We start from the raw sequence: 26,748 nt of genomic DNA, 5'->3' as shown, positions 1-26,748 counted from the left end.
ACATGACAATGGCGAGGAATAATCATTCAGACGAGAAAATACAAACAAGATATGGCTCCTAGCAGGCTTTCAGGAGTTGCGGCTGAGATAGAAGTACTCCGGATCACCCGTTAAATAGAAAGAAAGTATGCTGGCGAAAAGGTGAAAAGCCATGATAATGTCAATCCTCACATGTGAACACTCAAGGTTCCACATCAAATGAGAGGAGTCTCGCGATTGAATCATAATTGCACACCCACCCCAAAATGGTCATCACTTTATGTAACTACTTAAAATACTCTTGTTTAGACTTGTACTGTATAATATCAACCGAATGTCACGTTATATCTTAGCGTGATTAGATGCCACTATGGCATTCTTATCCCATATGTTCTCTTATTCAATCTTTTAGCTGTACTTACCTTAAGTATGGGATTAGATATAGGAAATGTAGCATTGAATGGTGTATAAATATGTACATTTAGAATACATAAGTGTTATAACGACTCACATTGAGTTTTTCGATTTTGTGCCATTTATCATGGTATCGGAGAAAATATCAATCCCTATGTAGTTTCTTCTTCATGGCCGATCAAGTCACTTCCGCTGTCTCTTGCACGATCGATGTAACTTCTCCATATTTTCTTCACTCAAGTGACCATTTGAATGCCCCTCTAGTTTCTCCTCCTTTAAATGGAGATAATTATCCAACATGGCATCGTGCCATGCTCGTGGACCTTGAGGCAAAAAATAAACTTTGCTTTCTTGATGGGTTTTTGTCGCATCCTGGTTCAACCTCTTCGGATTATCCCCTATGGGTACATTGCAATAGCATGGTGAGGTCTTGGTTGATTCATTCTACTACACCAATGATCTCACATAGCATTCTTTGGCATGGCTTTCCAAATGATGCCATGAATGATCTTCGTGAGTGTTTCTCACCTTGTAATGCTCCTCGAATTTTTAAAATCCATAGGCATTTGTCTACACATCAACTATGTACAGCTTTGATATCTGCCTATTACATTGTGATTAAATCTTATCGAGATGAACTATTATCATACCGAAACTTGCCGACTTGTAGTTGTGGAGCAATGTCAACCCTACTACAATTTCTTGAAATAGATTCATTGTTAGATTTTTCCAAGGCCATAATGAATATTATGCTACAGTTTAGAGTCAAATCCTCTTTATGGATCCACTCCCTACTATCAACAAAGCATATGCCTTATTACAAGAGGAATGACAGCACACTATTCGGGACAATCGCACTGTTATTCATGATCCTGCTACCATGGCATTGCTTTGTCTTAATAATGCTCACACTTATCCATCTACATTCTTCCAAACCCATTTTACATAATGCTCACCGTGGAAAGGATGGACATCTTGAAAGAAAGTGTTTTAATTAGCAAGGATATCCGGAATGATGAAATGATAATAACAAAGCGCTCCACTAATAATTTTGCCCGCTAACGACGTTCATGCCTAACCGGTTCTCCAACTATTGCCACAGCTGCCACTTTTGATTCATCCTCTCCGTTGACCGTTATTGCTACACAAATAGAACAACTCCATTTACTTTCAGCTGGTAATATCGTACCTCCTTCTCACCCTTACGTGGACTTAGCAAGTACTTCCATTTGCTCAAATTCTACGTCATCCTGGATCCTACACGCTAGTGTGACGGACTATATATTCTATGAAACAACCTTGTTTCTGAATTTTATGATGACACAACTTCCAACCGCGTGTCCCTTCCCGAGGGACTATGGTTCCCGCTTAACGAATTGGGCGGATTTCTTTTCCACAAGATCTAACTCTTGATAATGTTCCCCAATTTTAATTTAACCTTGTTTCAATTAGTAAACTTACTACTGCTACTTCTCTTAATATTGCATTTACTTCTAATGCTTGCCTCTTTCAGGACCCAATCTCGACAAGGACTTTAGCGATGGGTAAGCAACATGGTGGTTTATACTACCTTTACATACCCCAACCCACTTCTTTGAAATCCACCACCACACCACGTGCACACTCTAGCCTTTGGCATTGGTGGTTAGGTCATCCGGGTTCATCATTTCTTCATCAGCTGCAACCTTTACACAATAACATTGCATATTCTAATACCTTTCCTTGCATTGTGTGCCCATTTACGAAACAATCTAGCTTGCCATTTTCTTCTAGTACAATTTCTACTACTTCATGTTTTGATTTGATTCAATTGGATATTTGAGGCCCATATCGAACCACCTCTTTAACTAGGGCATATCACGTGGCCTTATTTTTATTTATTTATTTATTTATTTTTTTGGTGACCCAAGGAACTCTCGCACGGCTAGCAGCCGAGGGGTAAACCCTAGGGGTAACACATGCTAGCCACCACACACGTGCTACCGGTTAAGTCACCCTACAACGCCTCCGGGATTCGAACACTCGACCTTTTGCGAGAAGAAGAGTACGCGAACCGGCGGCGCCACCCGAGTGGGTGGTCACGTGGCTTTATTTAATGTCTTCTAAAGTTGACATAAATCATTTCTTCGTTAATTTCTTCTCCATAGTAAAAATTTCATTTGGTAAGCAAATTCGATGCATTTGCTCTGACAATGGAAAAGAATTTTCAATCATCTTACCATTTCTTATCTAGACTCCATGGGTGTTGGTCATCAATTGAGCTGTATGTTCACCCCTCAACAAAATGGGATGGTGGACCGCAAGTATCGACGCATTCTAAATATTACACGTGCCTTACGCTTCCAATCCAATATGCCCATTGAGTTTTAGGATGAATGCATCCTCACTACTATCTATATCATTAACAAACTTCCCATTGTCGTCTTGAAAAGGAAAACTCCATATGAAGTTTCACATGGCCAGTCAACAAATCTCACTCGCATTCGGGTGTTCGGTTGTTTGAATTTTGGGCACAACACCTCCATTCAAATCAAATTTGATGCTTGTACTACTCTGGGATTTTTTTGGGATATCCCAATGGTCAAAAAGGGTATCCCATTTTTTATCTCCTCAACAAAAAGTTATATGTAAGTAGAGATGTTTTGCTTCACAAAACAATTTTTCCATACTCGATGCTCTCCGACCCTACCTTGTCAAGGTCGCCTATATTATCATTACATGTTACTCAATGCGACGAGATAACCACACCACCACACCCAATCTCTACATCACCACAAACGCACTTACCTCCATCGTCTGGACAATCTACTATAACCCAATGGATACATCTACCTCTTTGCTTCTTCTAGGACTATTGTTGTTCGCTTACTTAAACGCTAAGTTCCGTTGAAGATAATGGTCCAAGCATTTCTTACCCCATGTCTACATTTTTTTTCAATATACTTGTTTTAAATAACTCCATTTGGCATTTCTTACTTTTCTGTCTACTACCACCGAGCCATCCACTTTCAATGGGGCAATGCGGCATTAGAAGCGGCGAGACGCCATGCATGTGGAGATCAAAGCTCTTTCTCAAAATCATACATCGTCCCTCGTACCACTTTCACCTGGCAAGATGGTCATACGCTTCAAGTGGATGTATAAAATTAAACGAAAATCCGGTAGTAGTAATGAACAATATAAGGCACGTATAGTTGCCAAAGGCTACACCCAGTTGAAGGTAAGTACTATCATAATACTTTTGCACCTATTGTCAAATTGTTTACAATTCGTGTACTCTTGGTCGTTACCACATCTAATGAATCACCTTTTGAACAAATGGACGTTAACAACGCCTTCCTACATTGCGACTTGGATGAGGAAGTATATATGAAACCTCCATGTGGTTTTCGGCATAAGGGGGAGAATCTTGTGTGCTGACTTCACAAATCTTTATATGGTTTGAAACAAGAGCATTCACGCCTTTTGGAAAGAGCCGCAAAACAACATTCCGTCAATGGTATTCTAAGTTTTCTACTGTCTTATGTGATTCAGTTTCACACATTCTTGGGCCGATCATTCTCTCTTTATCTTACATAATGGCGGTGACTATGTTTCCGTGGTATTGTGTGTCGATAATCTAGTCATTAATAGTACTAATGCTTCTTTGATTGATTCGGTGGAGACTATGTTGCACAATCAATTCCACATTAAGGACCCCATACCTCTAAAATATTTTTTGGGCATTAAGGTGTCTTAATCCTACTCTAGTCTTTATTTATTCCAGCGAAAACATATCCTAGATATTCTAGAATGTTGTGATTTTAGTGGAGCCCGATCAGCTGATACTCCCATGGAACAGAATATAAAATTAAGCATTGATATAGATACTCTATTGGAGGATCCATCTCTCTATCAATGCTTGATTGGTAGATTCATTTATTTGACTATTACTAGGCTAGACATCGCTCATAGTGTCAGCATTCTAAGCCAATTTATGCATGCATCATGCCAACCACATTTGGACGCAGCACACCATCTCCTATAGTATATGAAGGCTACTATATGCCAAGGCCTCTTTTACCCAACAAAAAATTAATTCCAACTCACAGCTTATTGTGACTCGGATCAGATTGGGCTACTCGTCATTCAACAACTAGGTATTGCATGTTATTGGATGATAGCTCCATTTCTTAGAAAACCAAGAAACAAAGCACAGTCTCACGCTTTTCTACTAAAGCGGAATGTCGTGTAATGGCAGCAATTACATGCGAAATTACTTGGTTATCATTCCTCTTACGGGACATCGGCATGCCTCTCCAAGCCCCGGTTTCCTTACACTATGATAACCAAGCTGCACTCTACGTTGCTGCCAACTTCGTTTTTCACGAGCGAATGAAACACATTGAAATGGATTGCCATCTCGTTCGTGAAAATAAACAAGACGGCCTCATTGCTCCATTGAAAATTGGTACAAAGTCACAACTAGCTCATGTGTTTACCAAATCACTATCCGAGATCAACGCTTGCGCTCCTTTCCAAGTTGAGGGGGAGTCTTAGCATGATCTTAGCATATCTTAGCTTTGATCATATGCCACGGTGGCATTCTTATCCCAAAAGTTGTCTTATTCAATTTTTTTGTTGTACTTCCCTTAAGTGTGGGAGTAAATTTAGGAAATATAGCGTCGAATGGTGTATAAATATATACATTTGAAATACAAAAGTATTGTATCGATTCACATTGAGATTTTCGATTCTGTGCCATTGTACATTATAGGTAATGATGATACTGGAGAGACTATAATGAGTTCTTGGTAAATCTTAGATAGAGATCTTGAGCACTGTGCTCTAATACGTATAATTTCACAAAGTTAATTAAGATTGATGACATGTATAAAAACACACTTAAATCTCAAATATAAATACCCGTGATACAATGCCATGGGGGTAACTTTCGAGCCCCGACCCGAGTATATTAGGATAAAGGTAGAATTTTTAAAGTTTTAACTTTACGACATGAATAATATACTTTTGTTTATAAACAATTATGTTGAACATCTTTAATGTTAATTGATGAATTTCTTAATCTCCCAACGGCACAAAAGCTTGAAATCGCAGATTTTAGTTATCTTTTTTTTTTTTCCTTTTCTACGGAAAGAAATAAGCTCATTCATTTTAAAGACATGACCAACATAAGTCAAAATTAGCATGGTTTGCCCACTAAATAATGCAATGACATATTCAAAAGCAAAATTATTTTAAAGAGAATCTCAGAGCAGGACTAATAAACTATTTCACCAACTATTGGTTGGCTTGGCTTGTCATCTCCCTTTCTCAAGCACGCCCCGCAAGCTACGCTAAATAAGATTTTCCTTACATACAAATCGAAACCCTAATTTCTCAATCTTACGAAAACCTACAAGACCTCACTCCAACTCAAGAATACGTACACCACCAATGGGAGGTTCCTTTTCGTTTTCATCACGTAATTAATTTTCATGTGGAGAAAGTAATAATTATTCCGTCCTTATGCTTTTACCCTTTTCTAATCAAGTTTATGCACTTTAAATTTATCTAATCAGGTCATACTGTCGGAAGCCCCGACCAAATTTTGAGTCAACTTTGCTCGGGCGAACCACGAAAAAGCTCTCTTCTTGATCATTACCTAATTACAATAAGACCGGTGAAGTATTGTGACGTAACAAATAGATTGAATGTCTTAAAGACCAGGAAAAGTGCCAAAAAAATCCTAAACCTATTGCATTAATACCAATTCAGTCTAAAACCTTTTACTTGGATCAATTTAATCTTAAAATATTTTGCATTTATATCAATTCAGTCCATCCAATCAATTTTGGCCCAAAATCGATGACGTTGACGCCGACGATGCAACGTAGGAAGGTCGGCGCTAACGATATTTTTTAATAATAATAATAATATTATTATTATTATAAAAAAGCTTATTTTTTTTTTTTGCCTTTTTTTCCAGGAAATTTCCTTTGGTCGACAAGGGTCGTTGAAACCCTCGACGGCTCTCGGGAGAGGGCTGGTCGGCCTTGCCGGCCACCGGCAAGGGTCGACCAGCCCTCGGTGACCACGAGCGAGGGCCACCTTGCCCGGGGTCATCAATACCTCGCCGGCCCTAGCGATGGCCTTCGAGGCCTCGAGCATGATCGGTGAGGCCTTGATGGCCTTGGGCGAGGCTGCCCTCACCAATGGCCTTATCCTCGCCGGCCAAAGGAAATTTCCAGAAAAAAGGCAAAAATATAAAAAAAAATTAATTAAAAAATAATATTAAAATTTGTTCACGTTAGCGCTGGTCATCTTACGTCACATCACCGGCGTTCATGTTGGCGATTTAGAACCGAATTGATACCAATGCAAAAAGGTTTAGGACTAAATTGGTCTAATTTAAAGATTTAGAACCGAATTGATACCACCGCAATAGAATTAGGACTTTTTTTTTTTTATACTTTTCCCTCTAAATACTCGATATCTTTTATTCCTTACCAAAAAAAAAAAAATACTCGATATCTTTTATAGGAGAAGTTATTGGCGCGCCCATCATGAGTAATGTACGATTTATGATATTAGAATGGTGATTATAGTGAATTGGGGTCCGTGTTTCAAGTGTAGCTAGTAATTTTCTCTCAAAAAGATTAAAAGAGGAGAGGAAGCGAAAAAAAAATGAATAATAACAAAAATGGTTCCCGAACTTTGGCCTAAAGTGAAATGTAATTTTTGAATTTTTAATTTGTTCATATAGTTCCTGAATTTTAGCCCAATATGAAATGTGATTAATAACTCTTAATTTGTTCAATGTGATTCATACACTTTTGGTACATATTCAATATAGATTATATTGTATATGTACAAAAAAAGTCCAATAACCACATTGTTCAAATTAAAAATTTATGGATTATATTGTGCATTAGATTAAAATTTAAGAATTATTTGTGTCATTTTTTCAAAAGAAAAGGAAGAGAGAAAAGAGGAGAAAATTTTTGTTTGGACACGAATCTATTAATCCAAATAAATCTCGGATGACTGATTATATGGCTTATGATCATCGATGACGATGAACTCGAGTCCAGGCAAGAACATGCGGAGAAAGAGGGAGAGCCCGAGGGGGGTGACGTGATAGGTCACCGAGCGGTGATGCAATAACCACTCCCAGTACTTTTTGCGCATTCAAGCATCTTGTCTTGTGTCCACCTTTACGACAAAAGAAGAGAGAGAGAGAGAGAGAGAGAGAGAGGAGAGAGGATAAAAGAGGAAGTTTCATTCGTTGTCCATCTCTCTGACATCAACCCCAACAAGAACAACGACGTCCATTTTCAGAGATCTTGCTCTTAGCAAGTAGCAGCTGCAGCAACTGGTTCGTTCTTTTTTTGTTTGTTGGAGCAGAGCAGAGCAGAGCATAGAGAGAGAGGAACCAGGGAGAAGCAACAGAGATTGGTTGATTCAAATATGTATCACCCATCGTCCTCATCTTCCTCCTCCCACTCCCAGAAATCTATGGGCTCTACCGGTGGTGGTGGTGGTCTCACCCGCTACAGCTCAGCTCCAGGGTCCCTCTTGGCCAACGCCGTCGATTCCGTCATTGGCAACCCCAACGGCGGCCGCGGCGACTTCTCCGCCCTCGGATCCTCCTCCGTCCAGCCGCCGCGCCGCCACCACCACCACCCACATCCACCTCCCCCGCCGTCCTTCTTGGGCCACTACTTCTCCGCAGACTCTTCTTCTCTGACCTCCGAGTCGACCTGCAAAGTCAACTCCCCTCCCAAGGACAACAAATCCACAGGGTTGCAGAGAGCCTTCGGGTTGAACGACTTGGGGGTGGGATTGGGGTCTTCCTCTGCGTCTCCTCCTCCTTCCTCTTCTTCTCTTCTGAGGCAGAGAAGCTCCCCTGCTGGCTTCCTGTCCCACCTCACTCCTGATACAGGTCCCTACTCTTTCTTGCTTCTCATTTTTTTTCTTTACTTTTCAAGGGGTCCGATGTGTGGTAGTTTTTGTCGTGGGCTGCTTTGAGTTTTTCTTTCTGTTTTGCTAATTCTGGTAATTTGTTCTGTCAGATGTTGCTGCTTGGGTTTCCTTAAAAACATTTGACTCTTGTTCTGCATCTTGTTTCGCTATTTATGGTTTCCACTGTTGACCCATTTCATTATGGGGTCGATGGCTATGACATTTATAGCTCCATATTGGACTGACTAGCTCCAGCCGCCCATCCAATCTCTTGTAAATTGGCTCCTCCGAGTGTCCTGTTCTCTTAACTTGCTTGCACCTTCTCAACACACGAGTTTCTTCTACTTCTCACCAAAACCACTGTGGAAGCTTTCAGTTTTCAAGGTTAACGAGGAAAAGTTTCTTCTTTGGGCTAGCTGGAATCTCTGCAACTTGTGGCTGAGTCACGTGTACAAGTATGGGGGCATCGCCGATCCATTCTATGAACAACTTGGGATGGGATCGCCTTTTAGTTATTTTATAGTTCCTTTTGTTTTCCTCTTTTAATAGTACGGCAGTGTTCAATAAATGATGCAACCAGTCCTGAGCTTGCTGTTCAGTGTGTGCTGGATGGATCATGTTCTGGGTCGTTAAATGTCGTTCCTGCTTTTGATACTTGTTGCCTACCCATTCTTTTCTATTTTCCCTCCTTTCTCTGCAATCCTGGGGAGAGAGCTTATGGAATAGAGTGCCATTTTGAAATCGAAAATGACTTCTATATCCACCTCCAACTAAAGAAAGAGGATCAAAAGAATATTCAAAGGACTCATCAGAGTGAACTTTGCAGCTGTATCTTGTTGAAGTTGATAGTAAACCCTGAGTTGAATTTTCACTTGTGCGATAAATGGCAATATGACTGAACAGTTGATCGGCCTGTATCCTCATTGTACAGTAATATCCGTTCAGTTTTCTCGAGCGTCACCTCGTTCCTTGAGCTTACATAATCCTCAAAATGCTTCCAAGGAGTTATAATTAATTTGAGGGCGGTTCAAGATATTTTTCTGTGATTTGCTACTACATGAATTGCAGGATTACCCCGATCCTCAAGGACCAGAATAATTTGGTTTGCTTCTTGTGTTTCTTCATGCTCTTTCCGATTTATTTATACTCTACTTTGCCGTCTAAGGAGTATATTTTGCTCCTGTAGAAATTGGGCTAAATCATGTGTTCATGTGAGAACTTCTTTTCCCAATATTCTGATGATATGTATTTATGACTCTTCTATGCTATTGCTGATTTTGATGTTATACTGAAAAATTTTATGATATTGAACAGCAGGTTTTTCACTTACACAAGGGGCCGGAAGCTCTAATGGTGGTCATGGATTTTCCCGGTTGAAGCCTCAGTTGAGCTTCACTAGACAAGAATCGCTTTCTCATATTTCTGAAGTAAGTGAAAATGCCGTCGAAGGTGTAAGCCCAGACAATGGCCACCAAGGCACTACACATTCCTATGCCACTACAAGCTTTGGCGTAGACTGGGAGAACAGTAACTCCATCGTTTTTTCTCCACCCTCAGGAAAACGTGCCAAGAATGTTGATGGAGATATGTACAGCTTTAACCCTTTAGAAACTCAGGTACTCATTTTTCCTTACTTGGTGTCTCTTCATTTGACTCCTTTTCCACCTTTACATATATATCCATATCCAGCAATCCACTGAATGAGAACAAAGTCTTAAGCAAATTTTTTCTCATTAAAATAAACTGATGTCTCAATACAAGTCTTTACACTTTCTTGTGGCAATATTTATCATTTTTGGTTTACATTTTGATGCCTCTGTCTATCTCCCTGACTCGTTTTGTTAATGACCAAGTATTTCTTTTTTGGGGGGGCTTAAAGCCTTGAGGTGTTTGGCAAACACTTACAGATGCAGCACCATGGAGTAACTTTTCTGCTTCACCCAGTTTCATAGGAATTTAGCTTCAGAAAATTCCAAGCACATGTTTAGTTGCTTTAATCATGACGTAATGCAAATCTGCATCAGAAATATTGACCTTTTGGCTCATCTGATTTTGTTCCCCTGCTTCGATGTTTATTTCAGTTTAGCTTGCCTCAGACAACACTTGAGATGGCCACTGTAGAGAAGTTCCTCCATATTCCTGAAGACTCAGTTCCGTGCAAAATTCGTGCAAAGCGGGGCTGTGCAACTCACCCCCGAAGTATCGCTGAACGGGTGAGTGACCTTACTAAGATTAGCCAGGCCTTATATCACCACATCAATCTAAGGGCTGCAATAGGCACTCTTTTGAGTTTGAAAGATTTGTGGGACCACAGCCAACTGTTTTAAAAACTTAAGCTGATAGAAGAATGCGTAGTTTAATATTTATATATTCCAACACTTTCCTTCACGCTTAGTCCGATCTTTTGCCTAGTACCAAGCGTGGACATATTCATTGAGGAGGCAAATAGGAGTCTGGAAAGTTTTGAACTCGAAACCTCCTATTCCGATACCATGAAAGATTTGATGAAACCATAGCCAACTGTTCTAAAAGTTTAATAATTATATATTCTAACACTCCCCCTCACGCTTAGTCCGGTCTTTTGCCTAGTACTAAGCGTGGACATATTCATTGGAGAGGCAAATAGAGGCTTGGAAAGGTTTAAATTCAGGACCTTCTGCTTTGATACCATGAAAGATTTGATGGAACCACAGCCAACTGTTTTAAAAGCTTAAGCCGATAGAAGAAGGCATGGTTAAATATTTATATATTCCAACAGAGTTCATATAGGTATAGTATTAGTATGGAATAGCATATGAGATATGGCTTGGAATAATGGTATTTAGTTCTAATAGTACGACATATTATACTTTCCTTGCAAGACTATAAGAGACATCCTTCCCTTTAGCAAATATCTAATACACTAAGTACTTAGTATGTACTAAAGTTCAGTTCTGTAGGCCCTTCTCCATTATTGAAATATCTACTTTATTTTATCAAGCCGCAAAACTTGTTGGAATCACTTCCAAGGTTGGACATATTGTTGTAACCACTTCTCAGGAGTATAATTCTTAAAAAAGCAAAGACGGAGAAGGAGTTTTTTTTTTTCCATGATGATTATTAGCATGGCAATTTAGAAGCTAACACCAAAGAACATACAGACCACAAATGCAACAAACAGAAGCTTTTCGTTTGAAGTGGTGTCAGCTAACTACAACACTGCAAAATTACATTGTCTGTGGTAGCAGTCGGCAAGTTGTTATTTGGATTAGTCACCCTAAATCCCTCTGAAACTGATTTTGGTTCAAGATGAATGAGTGAAATCATCTTCATTTCCATGGGCTTCTTCAAATCTTCAATAATTTTAGGTAGAGTGCCAAGTTCATGGAGGGTAAGATTGTGCTTTGGAGATTTGGCATTACAGTGCATTGTAATATGTGCCTAGTTAATGGGGAAAACTAAGCAATTTGCTCTAGTGTCTTTTATCTTTCCAATTTTCTGCATCTTTCGGAAGTGACTTTATTTTTATTTTTTTATGAGTTAACCTGGCCAGAATTGTTGGTCTACAAGAATTAAAGGGAAGAACCTGATGTGCACCCATAGTGCAGGTTTCGTAGAAGTAGGGGAATGAGGTGGAACGGATTGGGAGAAGAAAGGGAATATAAAGAGGATTATTTGGTTGTGGAGATCTTTGCGACTTTTGAGATCTCTTCTTCTTAGTCATATAATGTCTCGACGTCTCTTTTCTCATCTACAGAATAGCGTACTTTGGCACCTCGCCTGTTCGATTGTTTCAGATATGCAGTATATATATTTGATTTGCAGCTAGATTTGGTCTCCACTACAAGGCACCAAGCTAGTGTCATTCCATATTTTTTTGTGTGAGAATTAAGAGTTAATACTTGATGGATCTGCAATTTGAGAATGAAAAGACGAGGCTTTATGGTAGAATGAAAAACCAGTTTTAAGATGATGACTGTCAATGAAATGTTTCCTTATACTTCATGGAGAAAACCGATGTTATGGTGATATAGTGTTCTCACACTTTTATGATTTAAATAAAGTGCGATCAGTTAAAGTAGTTTGACAACATGCAAAGCACACAGGTTCGCCATTTAGCTGCAGATGTAGTGAATATCATCTTTGTTAAATCATTTCAAGTTGATTGTGCTGCTTGTATTTCTTATGCCAATTTATGGCTCTGCATGTGACAGGAAAGAAGAACTAGAATAAGTGGGAGGCTGAAGAAACTGCAGGACCTTGTCCCTAACATGGATAAGGTGATCATCAGTTTCTTTCTGATGCAGTCATGCGTTAAATTCCAGCACCTATTTACTTTAGCGCAGCATGCATGAATCGCTGAAAGAGCTGCCTGGCATAACTACATTTTGCGCAAAAGCATGCAATCTGGATTCCTGCCTCGAATATGTCTTCTAAAATCTTGATATTTGGAGTTGTACATGATTCATCACCTCTTTTCGTCCTAATGCTGCATGATGCTGCTCTTTGTTATTTGGTTCATCGAACTTTGATTGTGTTTGCGTTTGATCCCCTCTGCAGCAAACGAGCTATTCAGACATGCTGGATTTGGCTGTTCAGCATATCAAAACCCTTCAGAATCAGGTTCAGGTGTGTGCATCTCATCCATTCTCTGTTGACTGCTGAAATATGCCCAGGAATGACCGTTATAGGTCATGCGAAGTTTAAGTGAAAGTGGATGCATCATATCTGCCTGGATACATTGAAAATCTCTTTGCCAGATGAAATGAATATCCACTTCTCATACGATATGAACTTAACATTCCCAATGAACTTTGTCCCTGTATAGTCTAATTTGAGACACTTTCATACTACAAAGAAACAGATTGTTTAATGGTCTTCATAATTAACAGCCCAGCAGTCTGCCTGCTGATTTACTCCTAAGGAGACCGAAAAGGCTACCCCGTACTTTTGCATCATCGGTTATCAAATTGCGCGTAGTGAACTCTGCTTCAATCCATTGGAATGACTTTCTCCTATTTTGTGCAAATAACTTGTGCAGAATTAAGATTTAGTGATTTGCTGGGACACTTGCATAGGTGATGCTGAGACAAGGAGTCTAAAAATTGTTAATTAGAAGTAGAAATAAAATTGTTGGTCTCCACTTATAAGTTGCAACTCGTAAGTAAACCAGAAGTGTTATATTCAGCTTCACATGTCTAGTTGAAGTTATGAGGTTCCTGGCCGCAGCTTACTCTTACCGTGTGGTAATCAAGAAAATATTCTATGTCAATCTTTTCTTTTATAGTCAGTTTCAAATATTACTGAATTCAAGGCTCGGTACTGCTGAACCTCGTCTTATGGTTATTGAAAGTTTTCTGTGTTTCTTAATATTCCTTAAATTTGGTGTGGTCTCTGCATCTTCAGAAGCTTCGCCAAGATCTTGATGACTGCACATGCGGGTGCAAGCCAAGCTCATAGCATTTGCGGATGGAGCCAAGCTCATAGCATTTGCGGATGGAAAATGACGATGCAAGGTTTTGAAGCAAAAAGACGGTGGTGTTGCTGGAACCTAGCAGCAACTAATTTTTGTCATGCTGGCAAGTTAGGCTGAATAATGCAGAGTAGTGGAGAACTCAGACATGTACATAATTACAGTTCCGCGTGTTTTATGGTAGCCTATTGGGAAAACTAAGTTGATATATTTAAATTTCTTTCTCCAAGCGGATCATGTAAAAGCATCAGACCCTCCTTTTCCTTAATAAAATCCGGTGTAGTTTTGTGGCAGGTATACGTTCGATGACAGTGTTATAGGGATGTATGATAACCAATGAGCTGAGGAATAGAATGCATTTCAGCGACGAAGGAATCATTGCACCTCCCCTTTCTGGTTGAGGCTGATTCCACACGCATGGATCCATGTGCTTCTGTTCATGCCTGCTTGAGATTAGCTAGATGCTTGAAGATTTCCTATCATTCTGCCGTTAACCCGAAAAACCAATGAAATTGAAAAGAACAGAAGAAACTATGAGCCTCAATGCAAGCACCGGTTCGTGTGGTCCGCCCTGAACTGACAACATATCCATTGATCTGCTACACCAAATTGTGAATACAACACCTAAATAGCTTTTTAACCATCCACGCCCTGGCCAGTCAAAAGCACGGTTTCGATTTGGAGAAGGCATCTCTTTTTTCGAACAAACAAGAAGGCATATGATGCTTAGGAAGCACGTCGCATGTCTGGTTTATCTGCAAAATGAAAGATTCTGGCTACTTGACGTTCAATAACAGTATAGTAGAATATTTGTGATCTGAGGAACATTAAAGCGTCACACTCGGATGGTCAAAGACAATTGAAGTACGATAACGGCTTTGAAGGCATGTGCGGAAAACGAGCTTGTCATTATTCTAAGCAGGCTCCACACCCAGTGAGAATTGGGCAAAGGACAGACTGTAAATTTGCTGCAATCGGAAGGATCTCAGTTTTTTTTTTTTTTTTTTTGGGGGGGGCCGAAGGATCTCAGTTTGACTGTTAACTTAGTTAACATACAAGATATCATATATCTAAAATAGATGGTGTTGCTGTGCAACCTAAATTCGAATACACTTGTATTCTTATATAAATAAGGGAGAAAACCAAAACAGATTACAATTAAAAGAAACATGCAAAAGCACATGTGAATGGCCATCCCAATGGCTGACCTAGTAAATACTCTTCTCTGCCATGACGCCATCCTTCCACAGATATAGTTAAGTCAGCTCAGCTCATTTTCACGGAAAAAAGAAAATCCAACCAAGCAAAGTGATGGGATGTAATGCCGCACTTGTGCCAACCATCAAGTTTAACTATTCACTCGGTAGTGCGCGATGATTTCCATGTGCTCTAAAGATGTTAAAAGACTTGGCTTATGCGTTGCACATCTTTGGTCATTGCCCAGGTATCCTTTCGAGAACCGACACGTAGGGGCTACCGCCCGCCACAAATATACTCTTCAACGGTGCAAAGAATTCTATCTTATAACATTCAGGGTGCTGGGTGTCCTCTGCTACCTCCGCTTGTACCTGGAGAAGGGGCGCAATGAGAATTCTACTAAAAGAAATGATCAACTTCTCGTCTACTGAAAACTCAAGATAGAAGCTTAAACGTGCTTCTAATTTGCTGTTAAACCCACAAAACGGGAATCATTCTAAACATCAGGTGTTCTCAAACTCCATAGATAGCAATTATATACACAACAATTCCTCACTATCAAATTAAACGTGAAGATCCATACACTCAAACACTAGCATATAAAACATAAGCAGTTTTCCTCCTCTTAAATCTTAACTACAGTAATTCCAAAGCCAGAGGCCACCCTAGAGTTTGTAAAGGTCACAAGTGACAGTATACAAGCACATGTAAGGAATTAAGCATCTAAATGAAATATGGCAAACAGATCTTCCAAACTTCAGGAGACAGGAGTTTTAGGATACGAAGTGATAACACAAATTCTAAGCATACAAGCCCATTCTAACAACCAAAAGGCAAAAGCAGATTCTTGGTTTGTCAATAAATTCAATGAGTTGCACCGACAAGCCAAGTCCAGATAAAACAATAGAAGCATAATCTTTATTGAGGAAAAAAAAAGCAGATGGAGAATTGTCATGCAATTTGACACATAGGGACGAACTATTGGATTTCTAAAAAATCAAATGGGACCTGTGCATCTGTTACTACATCACCTACACCATAAGCAACTAAACCAACATCTGTTAGAGATTCAGTCTTATGCCACACAGGAAACATTTGCGATTGCATAAAGGAAAGTAATAAAGGATTCAACTACAATGAGCAATGAAAAGGAATACACTCATCCTGGGGGAAAATAATATTAAATAATTTTAGTGCTCTACTTATAACAGCTGGACGAGCTAAGACCATATCTAGGACAACATAATATTAAATAAGTTCAGTGCTCTACTTATAACAGCTGGACCAGCTAAGACCATATCTAGGACATCCACTAACGTAGCTTGAAAATAACAGAGGCAACAGGCATTCCAATTTGATGACGACATAGACATGTAGCAAACCTCAAGGACGTGTGCTAGCCATGTCAAAGCCGAGAAAAATCACGCTCTAAAACATTAATTTGTCACATGCTATCCAAGGAGACAGCTCCCAAAATAAGATTACCAATGAAAATAAACATGTAAGAGAAAGACGGTAAAAAATAACAAGGCCAACCTATCGTGAATTTAGTTATGCTAGTATGCTTTTAAACTAAATCTCAACTTCTCTTCATAGGTAAAAGATAAATGACTATAGGGCACCGAGGTGGTGCAAGCTTCCAAAAAGAGCTCAAAAGTCAAAACCAAGTGAAAGCATATACAACGTCAATCAAAGCAAATACACCCCCACAAGAAAGTTTTCACTAAACCAGACTTATCAAGAACTTGATCACAATGTGGTTCCGAATCCCTACAAGAAATCTTAATTTCCTATTTTTAGATTATCATTGGGGGTGGGACAGTTATCATACCTTGACTTGCTTTTAAATTTGGACTTCTTCTTTCCAGTTACAGCACCTCTCTTTTTGAGTTTTCGCTCACTCATATCACTCTGAAAAAGTTCCTTCATCTCTTCTGCCCTTGATGGAGTTCTTTCAGAAGTTCGTTTTGCCTTTTTGCTGGGTTTCCTGACAATCTTACCAGCATCCAGAGCCTTTTTAACTGACTTTGCTGCTTTTGCCCGACGGTATGCCACGTCAACAAGTGATAATGCAGATTTCTCCTTTTTACCAGTTCCATCACCCTATAAAAAAGTCAGTTTTTTACAGAACCACAGTAGGACATAAGAATAAAAAATTGATATAATGGCAGTGTGGGTCACCCATGTGAGAACATATTTCACAAGCATGTGACAGGCAGCAGAATACAACATTGTACCACATGAAATTTCATGTAATATGATTATTTGGTATATTCAAGCAAGAGCTAGAGGGAGCCCAAAAAACCCGGCCTTTGTAAGCTCTATGAAATTCCAACTGGAACCTAAACTTTGGAAACAGGGAAGAGATGTACCTCCAACTTGTCAGTCTGATTCTCATCCTCCAGCATTTCTCTAGCCGCTTCCAATCTTCGACGCTTTTTACGAGGTAGATTTTTCTGTTCAAAGATGAGAAAATTGTCTCATGTTAGCAGAAATCAGCAAACTTACCTTAACGTGAAACGAGGAATAAACATTAGCACGTACCTCACGTTCTCGCTTTCTTTTCTCTTTCATTTTAAGGTCTTCAGCTTGTTGGGCACTGATTACCACATCTGCATTTTTCTTTCCTTTCTCCGAAGAGGCCTACCATATCAGTTTCAAAATGCCAGAAGATCAACTTTAAGGTGAATTAAAAGTATAAAATCCATTATAAGGATGTCGACACCATAAATGGATGATAGACGTATGACCCAAAAAAATGGACGATAGACCAAAAGAAATTTAAGTATCGGAAACTTAACATGAATCAAATAAGAGAATACAAGCTAGATAATAAATAGCACCAGTACTCAATTTGACAGAAAACCTTGTAACATTTGGGTAAAAAGAATAATCGTTCCCTGGTTAGTACAGTTTGCTGATACCAATCAATAAAAATAATACTACTGACATAAGATGTCAGTAAAGGCGATCTGTGAGGAAAACTGTATATAGCTACCCTGGATGGACTTGTACATTTATGTAGTCTATGGAGAAGTGGCATATAATTGTCGGAGAGCAGGAAATAAAGATAGTTCTCGGTCAGTTCTGCAAGGAATCAAAGGGATGTCATACCTGTCTAAAGTAATACAGATTGTCCAAAAAAAGTGGTGTTGATACTAAATCACTTTACAAGAAATGAGAGGAAATAAACTCATCCAAAATACATAAATTTTTTAACACAGACAAACCACTTCATAGACAAAAGAGCAAGTGGCTAAATCACTTACTTGCATCTCACGGACAAACATATAAGTTATCTTTCCTTACTAAATAATACTATTGCTGCCAAAAGGACAAATAACAGCAGCAACTATTAAAATGACCATTACACTGTGCCTCCTCTGCCACTCTTAATCAATATATCCTATATGACATGAAGTTGACCAGCTAATGACCATCAAGAGAAGCATTACTACATGCTTTACTAGCTTCCGAGAAAGTTGACCTAGAGGTGAGGATTTGGTCAAAAATAGAAAGAACAATGTGACGAACTTTTAACTTCAGATCAATCTGGGAAACTATTTTGACCTTTCTAAGTTAATTTTGTCAAATATCATAACAAACTTGTCTATGTGGACAACAGTGTCAAGATTGTTCATACGGCAATGGATTAGGTTAACAATTTCTCTTATCCCCTCTCCTCGAGTAATCAGCTGATCAATTTCACAGTACAATTGCATGCAGTTGTTTAATAGCAATTAATTAAATAACCATATTCACACATTGGATGCTATCATATTTAAGGACAACATGAACAAATGAGAAAAAATTAACAAGTAGGTTAGATAAATAGATAACCTTCGCTGCCTTTGCTGCAAGTTTCTTCTCCTTTTCCGTCACAAACCATGTTCTTTTAGGACGTGAGAATATATCATCCTTATGAGCAATCAAATTTTCCGCCTGCACAGAATAATAAAAAGTTATATGACATTACCACCAAGATCCATAGCCCCAGCAAAATGTGACTTCATTTTAAGTTCTCATGAAAACGGAGTTCAGCTACGACACAGAACCCCCCATTAAATTGATTCAAGCATGGAAGATCCAACACATGGGAGTTCAAAATGATCCACAAAGAGAAGGTAAGGTCGCTAGCATATCCCAACATCCCCTGATCCACATTCTTTGGCAATCACAGTTGAATAATTCAGAAAAAGAGGCACCAGAACACTTGCAGAGAGTGATTATTTACCTTGGTGGCTTGCATTTCAGCTTTCCTCAAGGCCCTTTCTTCCCTGCACAAACTCTATATCAGCAATTCCATTATACACAATAATATGTCAGAGTTTACATCTAATTCATACCTCTCTTCTCGTAAAATGGCAGCCACCTGACGTTCCATCCCCTCAATAAGCTGAGACCATTTAATAATTGATTGCTCTCCAACTATTCGGCTCTTCAGCTTGGAACCAGCTCTCTTAGCCTATTAAATTAGAAAGACGAACATAAGATTAGTCAATTCTCCAAAAAAAACCAGTATGTTTTCAAAATTTCATCAACCTTCTTTATTTAAGTTTTGCAGTTCTGTACTCAAAAAATACACATGCCATAATCGTAACCAGAAAATACTAGCTTGCAAGATGAACAAGAGGAAACAGCACGCAACAACACAATAAAAAACAAAATAAGAGACCACTACCCATTGAGCAGCAGATAAGTTGATAAACTCATTTTTCTTTCGTAAAGGGCAAGGGCAAAAAGATGTCATCAAAGACTATATTCAGGAAATGAGAAATTGCGTTTGTTAGAATGATATCACCACACTTTAAACAACTCCAATCCAATTTTCCAAGTACTATTAGGAAGAAGACTCATTAAAAAGGCTGGAATCAAATCTTGTTAGCTCTTATAATAAGTCAAAGTACTAGATTTGATGACTAGTGTGGACCATGGACTTTGGGCACAAAAAAAGGGCATGGACAAATCTTTTCACCTATCCTGGTGATATATAAAATCTTGGGCATTTCCAACTTATTTGATTAGTAGACCATATCAGTAACATCCCATGCAATTAATGAACCAGAGTGTAAAAGCTTGTTTTCTCTGTCAAGGTCAATATTTATACTAATAGAACAAAGAAAATTTTCCAAGTATTAAAAATATCTTCTGTCAATGCAATCTGAATGGAAAATTAGTTCTTTAAAACTTTTTATTTCTTTCTCTGCCTGTTCAAGATCAGTTGATAAATCTCAAACAATTAATCGCCAACTCTACATGTGACAAAATGGCTGGTTACCAATGACAATCAATCTGTAAAGCTCATAGAACCACCATCAAAAAGGAAGTATGATGCTTACAATTGCTTTCAGTAAAGACCGGTCATTGTCAGTCACAAAAGTGACAGCACATCCTTCCCTACCCGCCCTGGCTGTTCGACCAACCCGATGAACATAACTGAGAAGATAAAGGAGGTGCTCTTAAGAGAAGTTTCCTAAGGGAAGCACACAGCATAGATAGAAGAGAGATACATTTGTATACATGCAAAGTCTAAGAACTTGGTCATTACCTGGTAAGATCTCGGGGACAAGCATAGTTTATAACTGTCTGGACACCAATTATGTCAAGCCCCTGAACAATTGCCCAGTATATAACATCATACCAAATAATTAGTCCTAGTTTAGGAGAACATTTTGTAGAGGTCAGATGAAGGGACCTCAAAACTAAAAGCTCACATAGGAATACAGGATTGATAAATTCTAAGCATAAATTTATTCTAATTATGAGGCTAGGGAGGAATGATTTACATGAATACATGCGTATGATTTTTTAAAGAAACCATAATAAGGCAACCCTCTTTGAATACTTACACGGGCAGCTACATCAGTCGCTATCAGAAAATCGACTTCTTGCCTCCTGAATAGCTCCAATGCCTACATATGAGAGAGGAAGACAGAGAGAGAGAGAGAGCAGATCAGTTGAGAGAAATCCAGATAATGGATGGACAAAATTGAGTACAACAATCTGTATGCAATACTTTGCTCTAAAAGACGAGGCTCATGGAAACATAAGGATTGACCATATTAAGGGGTAAACTTTTTTGACTAAACCATATCACCGAGCTTTCCACAGAATGCCAACGAAATTTTTAGGGTAATAAGTGACTCACATCAAGGCGTTGCACTTGAGTAAGATTTCCATGAAGTTCTGCAGCTTTATAACCAGCTAAACCAAATATGATCTTCAACCTATGTGCAGCCTCCTTTGTTCCACTGAAATTGAAATACAATAATTATGTTGAAATAGTAACTGTGACCTATAAAAAAAATGAAGAAACACACCCCAAGAAAATTAATAACAAATATCAGAAAAGCTACCTTTTGAGTTCAGTAATAGACTGCGTAAAATTGACGATTTGCATTCAATTTTGTGCACAGAATTAGATACAGATCAAACGTTCAGTCACCTCTAACAGTATCAAGCCCAAATTTGCCAACTCAATCTCATCGAACATCCTTACCACCATTCTGCGCCCGTGCGTGAGAGAGAGAGAGAGAGAGAGAGAGAGAGAACCATTTTTCAAGTTCCAGATTACTAGAACATATCCTATACTCCCATGAACGATTCTAGAACTTATCTCTATACCAGTCCTCTGTCAAAGATATTGTGATGTGACTATCACAAACTGTGATAATCTCCAGCCTTAAATACATTCAAGCATCAACATGAAACCATTGAAAAATATAAGGACAAATACAGAGCAGAAAAGGGCATCATTATCTAAATACAATCTCTGAGTGTACCTGAAGATTATGACTTTGGAAGTGAAAGTTTTTGAACACAAGGCCAGTAGAACAGCTTCCTGATTCGACTCACGCATCCGGCGTATCCTGACAACCCTATACAAGATAAAACCACCAACACTAAGTACGAAACACAAAATCAAAGCAAAAACCATGGAGGGCAAAGAATTGCATGGGGACGATCAGTATGTCACTTGCTTTATAATCAAGAATAATGTTTGAATTTCCACATAAATGAAACTCTTGTTGTCCATACAATCTTAGGCGCACTTAGACAAGCATCAAAGGTTATGGGGAGAGAAACACATATCATGGATTACAGGCCGATTCAAAAAGGACTTCAGAGCGAGGAATTGCGAAAAGACTGGAGAAAGAGCGGATTGAAACTTATTCCAAACAAAAGGGGACATCAGGACAGTACCAATTATATGGACTAATGATCATGTGTCACAAAATGGAAAGGGAGGAAGATCAATTAAGCGTTGACCCAAACAATGTCATAGGTCCCCTGGTTCAAGAGCCTGGTGAATAATTTTTACATATCCTATTATTTGATTTACATGGCTATCTAGACCTTCCTTCATGAAGAGACCAAGATTCTTCGAATGCACCGTCTACCTACTTAGCACAAGGAAAAATGTAAGAAAGAACTTCCATGTGATTTTATTGATATGGAGAAAGCTTAAAACAGATACCTAGAGAGTGCTTTGGAGGTTTTTAGAGAAGAAAGGAGTTTGTGTAACATATAAGCAAGTAGAAACGACGTGTTTGATGGGGGTGGTGACTTTTGTAAGGACGCATGGAGGGATAGCAAAGCATCTTTCAACAGCAACAGAGCTGCATCAAGGTCGGGCTTTAAACCCTTCCCTGTTTGCCCAGAGATGCCCGAGGTTACCAGCAAATCCATTTTGCTTCCAACATTGTGCCAGAAACTCAAACCGACATCAATGTAAAATGTGGGGAAATATTGTGATATATAGGCTGATAATGGAGAATGAGTATATTCACTAAAATATGGTATGGTGACAATTTAAGATGAGAAAAAATCATACTAAAGTGGTCTGGAAACATGAAAGGACAAACTTCAGATGCTCCTATGAGAGTTCTCACCTAAAACGAAGATTGAGGGGGAAAAAAAAAGAAGGGAAAGACTGCCAGCAAATAACAAGGATGGACGGCTGAGCAACCATGGATACTTGGATATCATGTAGAATCTAGTGTAGGAAAGTAAGTGAACAACATCGCTTACAGGAGAAAAGGTTTCGTTGGGGTTTTTCAATACAATCTCAGCAAAATTTCACTCCGATAAATTGCGAGCACTACTGGCAAGTTTCCATTCATCAGTCTCTATTCACTTTGTCAACATCAACCCATGAAGCACATTAAACCTAGTAGCAAAAGAAGGTTAAAAACTAGTCCTCTTATGGGATTAACTGTTAAAGTGCAGCACAGTTTCAAAATTCTTGAAGCCAGCATTGTGAGATATAATTAAGATTCTAAACAAGGTAGGCAAGAAAGCTAAAGAAAGTAAGCAAGTCGACAAATTTAAAGAAGCTTAAGCCCTGTGTGCCTGTCCATTAGTAATCCAGCAGAGATCAAGAAAACTGGAGGAGAAAGAAACCTAATATAGCACAATTCATGTGTGGTCCAAATAATTGTTTTCAGAACAAGAAGCTGCTATTGTGAAAGGGACATACAATGGTACTAGCTAATCTATATCAGCCAAAACCAACCGACAGATAACTGAAACACTGCTTACTCCTCAGTTAATGTCGCAGGCCGTTTTGCTGATGGGTCAGCTGATAGGCGCAAAGGTTTGACCAGAGAGAGCTTAATAAGCTCATCCACTTCTTCAGTCATTGTAGCTGAAAATAACATTGTCTGCCTCCTTTTAGGACATTGACGGACCTGAAAATCAACAGAAATGAGTCAGTCTAAAGTCGATGAATGGATGGCCGTAATAACATAGAAAGTGAGCTGATGCAATAGTCATATGTCTTAATTTTCTGTTTCCTGAAGCAAATTTTAACCATTCAAACGCAATCTCATGAAAAAGAGTAACTGGAAAAGATTATACCAGCTCATGAATTTCAGCACTAAAGCCAAGCTCCAGCAGACGATCTGCCTCATCAAGTATAAGAACTGCAAGATCTTCAAAGTCCACTGACATAGAATTGCGTAAGTGATCTATCATGCGCCCTGGAGTTGCTACAACAATATCTGGCATCGATCTCAAGGCCACTTCTTGAACCTATATGGAAGAAGCATTATTGTTGAAAGTTTCCTCCAGACAGAAGATTCCATACTACCACAACACTTCCATCAGCATTTCTACAAGTCATAATAGAAAGAAGAACTGCTTTCAACTGGAAAAAAATGTGGATGCACTTCACACATCAATCTATACATGCTGTCCCCCTATTCAGGAATTCTACTATGTCCCTGGTTTTAGTTGACATTTCACTTTCCAGGTTGAGAATCACAGTTCTGAGACGAGATCAGCCTCCAAGTCCCATGAAACAGACAATGTCCAAATCATAATATGCATGAGAAGATGCTACCTAAAATCTTCTTTGACATGTCCGAGCTTGTGTGACAAGATATGCTTCAATGTTTTGCAGAAAAGGAAAAACAAAAACGTCAAAGCATAAACACTAAGGACAGAAAATGAAATCAACCTTTGTTGAAAGCCCACCAACAATAAGGCAACATCTGATATCAGTAAATTGAGCAAGTTTCTCTATCATGCTGTGAACCCTGCAAAATTATAAGTAAATGAATTGAATCAGACAGATCAAACGTCAGAAGACTAGCATCACTGGAATAAAATTTTAGGTACCAGAGAAAGGAGAGCAGATAATCACTGTTTAACGTCAATCACCAAACAAAAGAACCATTCAGGAGAAATTAACAGCTTCGTTAGGAGACCGACTTCTTGGACCAAAAGAATTTAAAATTAAAAGCTCGCTACCTATTTCCCTTATCCAAAATTCTACGACAAAGCACAAACATCCTTCTCTTACAAAAGAGGAAAAATTAAACAAGACACTGCTAGGTTAGTCCCATGAACAAGCAAATACAAAGAAAATCCTTCGATAAGACACGTATCAGACGGTGACCATTGAAATACAAAGTGAATGGAAGAAATTGAATGCCCAAGCAATGATAATATCAAGTTCCAACAAGTTTTCTACGAACTGTTAGGGAGTGGGCATGAGAAAAAGAAACCAGTTACTTACTGAACTGCCAACTCCCTGGTAGGAGTAAGTATAAGAACCCTTATGGCTTTCACTCTCTTCGGTCGGAACAGCAACCTCTCCAAAGCAGGCAAGGCGAATGCAGCTGTCTGCATAAACAAACGTTGAAATTGTATTACTAACACGCACGGCACAATCATAGTAGTGTTTCGAGTACTAAAAACTTGTATACACAAACACTAAAGAGGATTTTCAATACCTTCCCAGAACCAGTGATGGCACTCGCACAAATGTCACGGCCTGTCATAGCTAAGGGAACGCATGCAGCCTGCAATTCATGAGGCCCCCAGCATGCAGACATGAAACCAGGTCACACTAGCAAACTATTACTAGGACAACACTGCAACAACAATAACACAAACGATAACTGCCTTTGAAGGGACCTGAATAGGAGTGGGCTTGGTGTACCCCAGTGCCTCGCAAGCCCTGAGAAGGGGGCGAGATAGATTGAGCTCCAGAAAGGAATTGGCGTGAAAGGAGGCTCCTTCAGCCTTCTCAAAGAAGGGCTTAGTTTCGAAAGCATAGCTGCCGCCATCATCCTCGTCGTCTGGCCTGTAATCTTCCTACCAATGGATCACGGAACAGGGCCATAAGGGGGGAGGAGCGGGAGTAGAAGAAAAAAGGACAATGATTGGAGAAACATCAGAACAGAAAAGAGGGACCCACCTGGATGTCGGGTTCGGAATCGGAGCTAATGTCGTCGGGGAGAATCGGGAGGGAGCGATTCTCGAGGACCCTGGAGATCTTAAAGTCGACGGAGGTGGTGCTGTGACGAGCGTGCTCTTCGGCGACGGACCCGGAGTAGGCGGCGAAGTCCCAGGGAGACTGCGTTGTCTCGTCTGCATCCTCCTCGTCTTCGTCCTCCTGGTCCTCCGGACGTTCTTCGTCGCTGGGGGCTTCAAACACGAAGCTCGGCGACATGGTGTGGTGATCAAGCGAGCTGCGGAGGGCGGGAGGGAGGGAGGGAGGGAGACTGGAGCGAAGAGTTGCAAGGTTGTTGCGGGAGGTTGAAACTAGGGTTTTCGGCGGGGTTTTCGGTAATGCTGAGACTGGGGAGAGCAGAAGTGGCGCTAACCGAAACTAAAAACGGGTAACGCTGGCCCGATTAGCCCGCCCCGACCCGGTCCTCACTTGACGGGCCGGACCAACCAAATTTTCGCAAGATGTCCGAAGGAATTATTCGTCACATGATATTTGGTCACCAAGTTTTGAGTGCGTTCTTTGAAAAGAAGGCTTTGATATATAAGTGAGAGAGCAATAGCATGCATCAAAATTCCTAAAGCCTAACGCTGAGGGATGGGGAAGTAAAAATGCTTCTTTTGATGATCGTAAGATGGAAACCCAAAATCATATTTTGTTTTCGAGATATCGCCATCAATTTATTTTCTAGTTATGAAAATTGATTATGATGCGGTACAAATACACCAAGTCCGTAGATTATTAGCGGGTTTCTCATTATTCCTTTCGTTTTCCTTCTTTTTTTTTTCGCCCTTTCCCGACCAGATTTTTCACGCTCTAAATGAATAATGAGTGACATTTCTTACTTAACCAAAAACTAGAAAAAAAAAAAAAAGGAAAAGATTCATCAGGAACAAAAAAATATATATGTTACCATAAGTAAACACACATCTCATTTTAAGACGGGCACCGGGCATCGTAAACTCGATCCCCACCCTAAGGCGGGGCGAAATTTTCTTCATCAAAATTGATTTCTAACGTATTT

General features: G+C 39.4%; 2 protein-coding genes and 2 long non-coding RNA genes across 7 annotated transcripts; 3 read left to right on the top strand and 1 right to left on the bottom strand.

Moving 5' to 3' along the window:
- The first annotated feature begins 281 nt into the window (after nucleotides 1-281).
- On the top strand, nucleotides 282-17,348 carry LOC125312751. The gene is made up of 3 exons (XR_007196797.1): nucleotides 282-292; nucleotides 1,152-1,157; nucleotides 17,202-17,348. It is a non-coding gene; the product is annotated as an uncharacterized LOC125312751 (long non-coding RNA).
- On the top strand, nucleotides 7,600-13,791 carry LOC115739322 (transcription factor bHLH128). 3 transcript variants are annotated; one of them, XM_048271945.1, is made up of 7 exons: nucleotides 7,600-7,631; nucleotides 7,800-8,317; nucleotides 9,652-9,953; nucleotides 10,419-10,550; nucleotides 12,531-12,596; nucleotides 12,877-12,945; nucleotides 13,723-13,791. In XM_048271945.1, exons 2-7 carry the CDS (start codon nucleotides 7,843-7,845, stop codon nucleotides 13,774-13,776), a joined length of 1,098 nt encoding a protein of 365 aa, XP_048127902.1. In that variant the 5' UTR covers nucleotides 7,600-7,631; nucleotides 7,800-7,842; the 3' UTR covers nucleotides 13,777-13,791. The 3 variants fall into 3 exon arrangements, with proteins under 3 accessions (XP_048127902.1, XP_030528222.1, XP_048127901.1); XM_030672362.2 differs by lacking the exon at nucleotides 7,600-7,631 and having other exon boundaries at nucleotides 7,658-8,317; nucleotides 9,655-9,953; XM_048271944.1 differs by lacking the exon at nucleotides 7,600-7,631 and having other exon boundaries at nucleotides 7,658-8,317.
- Nucleotides 10,632-11,049, top strand: LOC125312750. Its single transcript, XR_007196796.1, has 2 exons — nucleotides 10,632-10,788; nucleotides 10,966-11,049. It is a non-coding gene; the product is annotated as an uncharacterized LOC125312750 (long non-coding RNA).
- On the bottom strand, nucleotides 14,807-26,102 carry LOC115739321 (DEAD-box ATP-dependent RNA helicase 28). Of its 2 annotated transcripts, XM_030672356.2 has the most exons (19): nucleotides 25,692-26,056; nucleotides 25,409-25,588; nucleotides 25,225-25,293; nucleotides 25,008-25,114; nucleotides 24,447-24,525; nucleotides 23,846-24,019; nucleotides 23,528-23,676; nucleotides 21,769-21,864; nucleotides 21,135-21,237; nucleotides 20,836-20,898; nucleotides 20,535-20,596; nucleotides 20,326-20,422; nucleotides 19,333-19,451; nucleotides 19,221-19,263; nucleotides 18,827-18,928; nucleotides 17,531-17,629; nucleotides 17,359-17,442; nucleotides 16,818-17,089; nucleotides 14,807-15,357 (listed from the first exon to the last, which is right to left on the bottom strand). In XM_030672356.2, exons 1-19 carry the CDS (start codon nucleotides 25,944-25,946, stop codon nucleotides 15,342-15,344), a joined length of 2,169 nt encoding a protein of 722 aa, XP_030528216.1. In that variant the 5' UTR covers nucleotides 25,947-26,056; the 3' UTR covers nucleotides 14,807-15,341. The 2 variants fall into 2 exon arrangements, with proteins under 2 accessions (XP_030528216.1, XP_030528218.1); XM_030672358.2 differs by lacking the exons at nucleotides 20,326-20,422; nucleotides 20,535-20,596 and having other exon boundaries at nucleotides 25,692-26,102.
- Nucleotides 26,103-26,748: the final 646 nt, after the last annotated feature.

Source organism: Rhodamnia argentea, chromosome 10 (assembly GCF_020921035.1).
Source record: "Rhodamnia argentea isolate NSW1041297 chromosome 10, ASM2092103v1, whole genome shotgun sequence".
Taxonomy (NCBI): Eukaryota; Viridiplantae; Streptophyta; class Magnoliopsida; order Myrtales; family Myrtaceae; genus Rhodamnia; species Rhodamnia argentea.
This window is presented reverse-complemented; position numbering and strand designations above follow the sequence as displayed.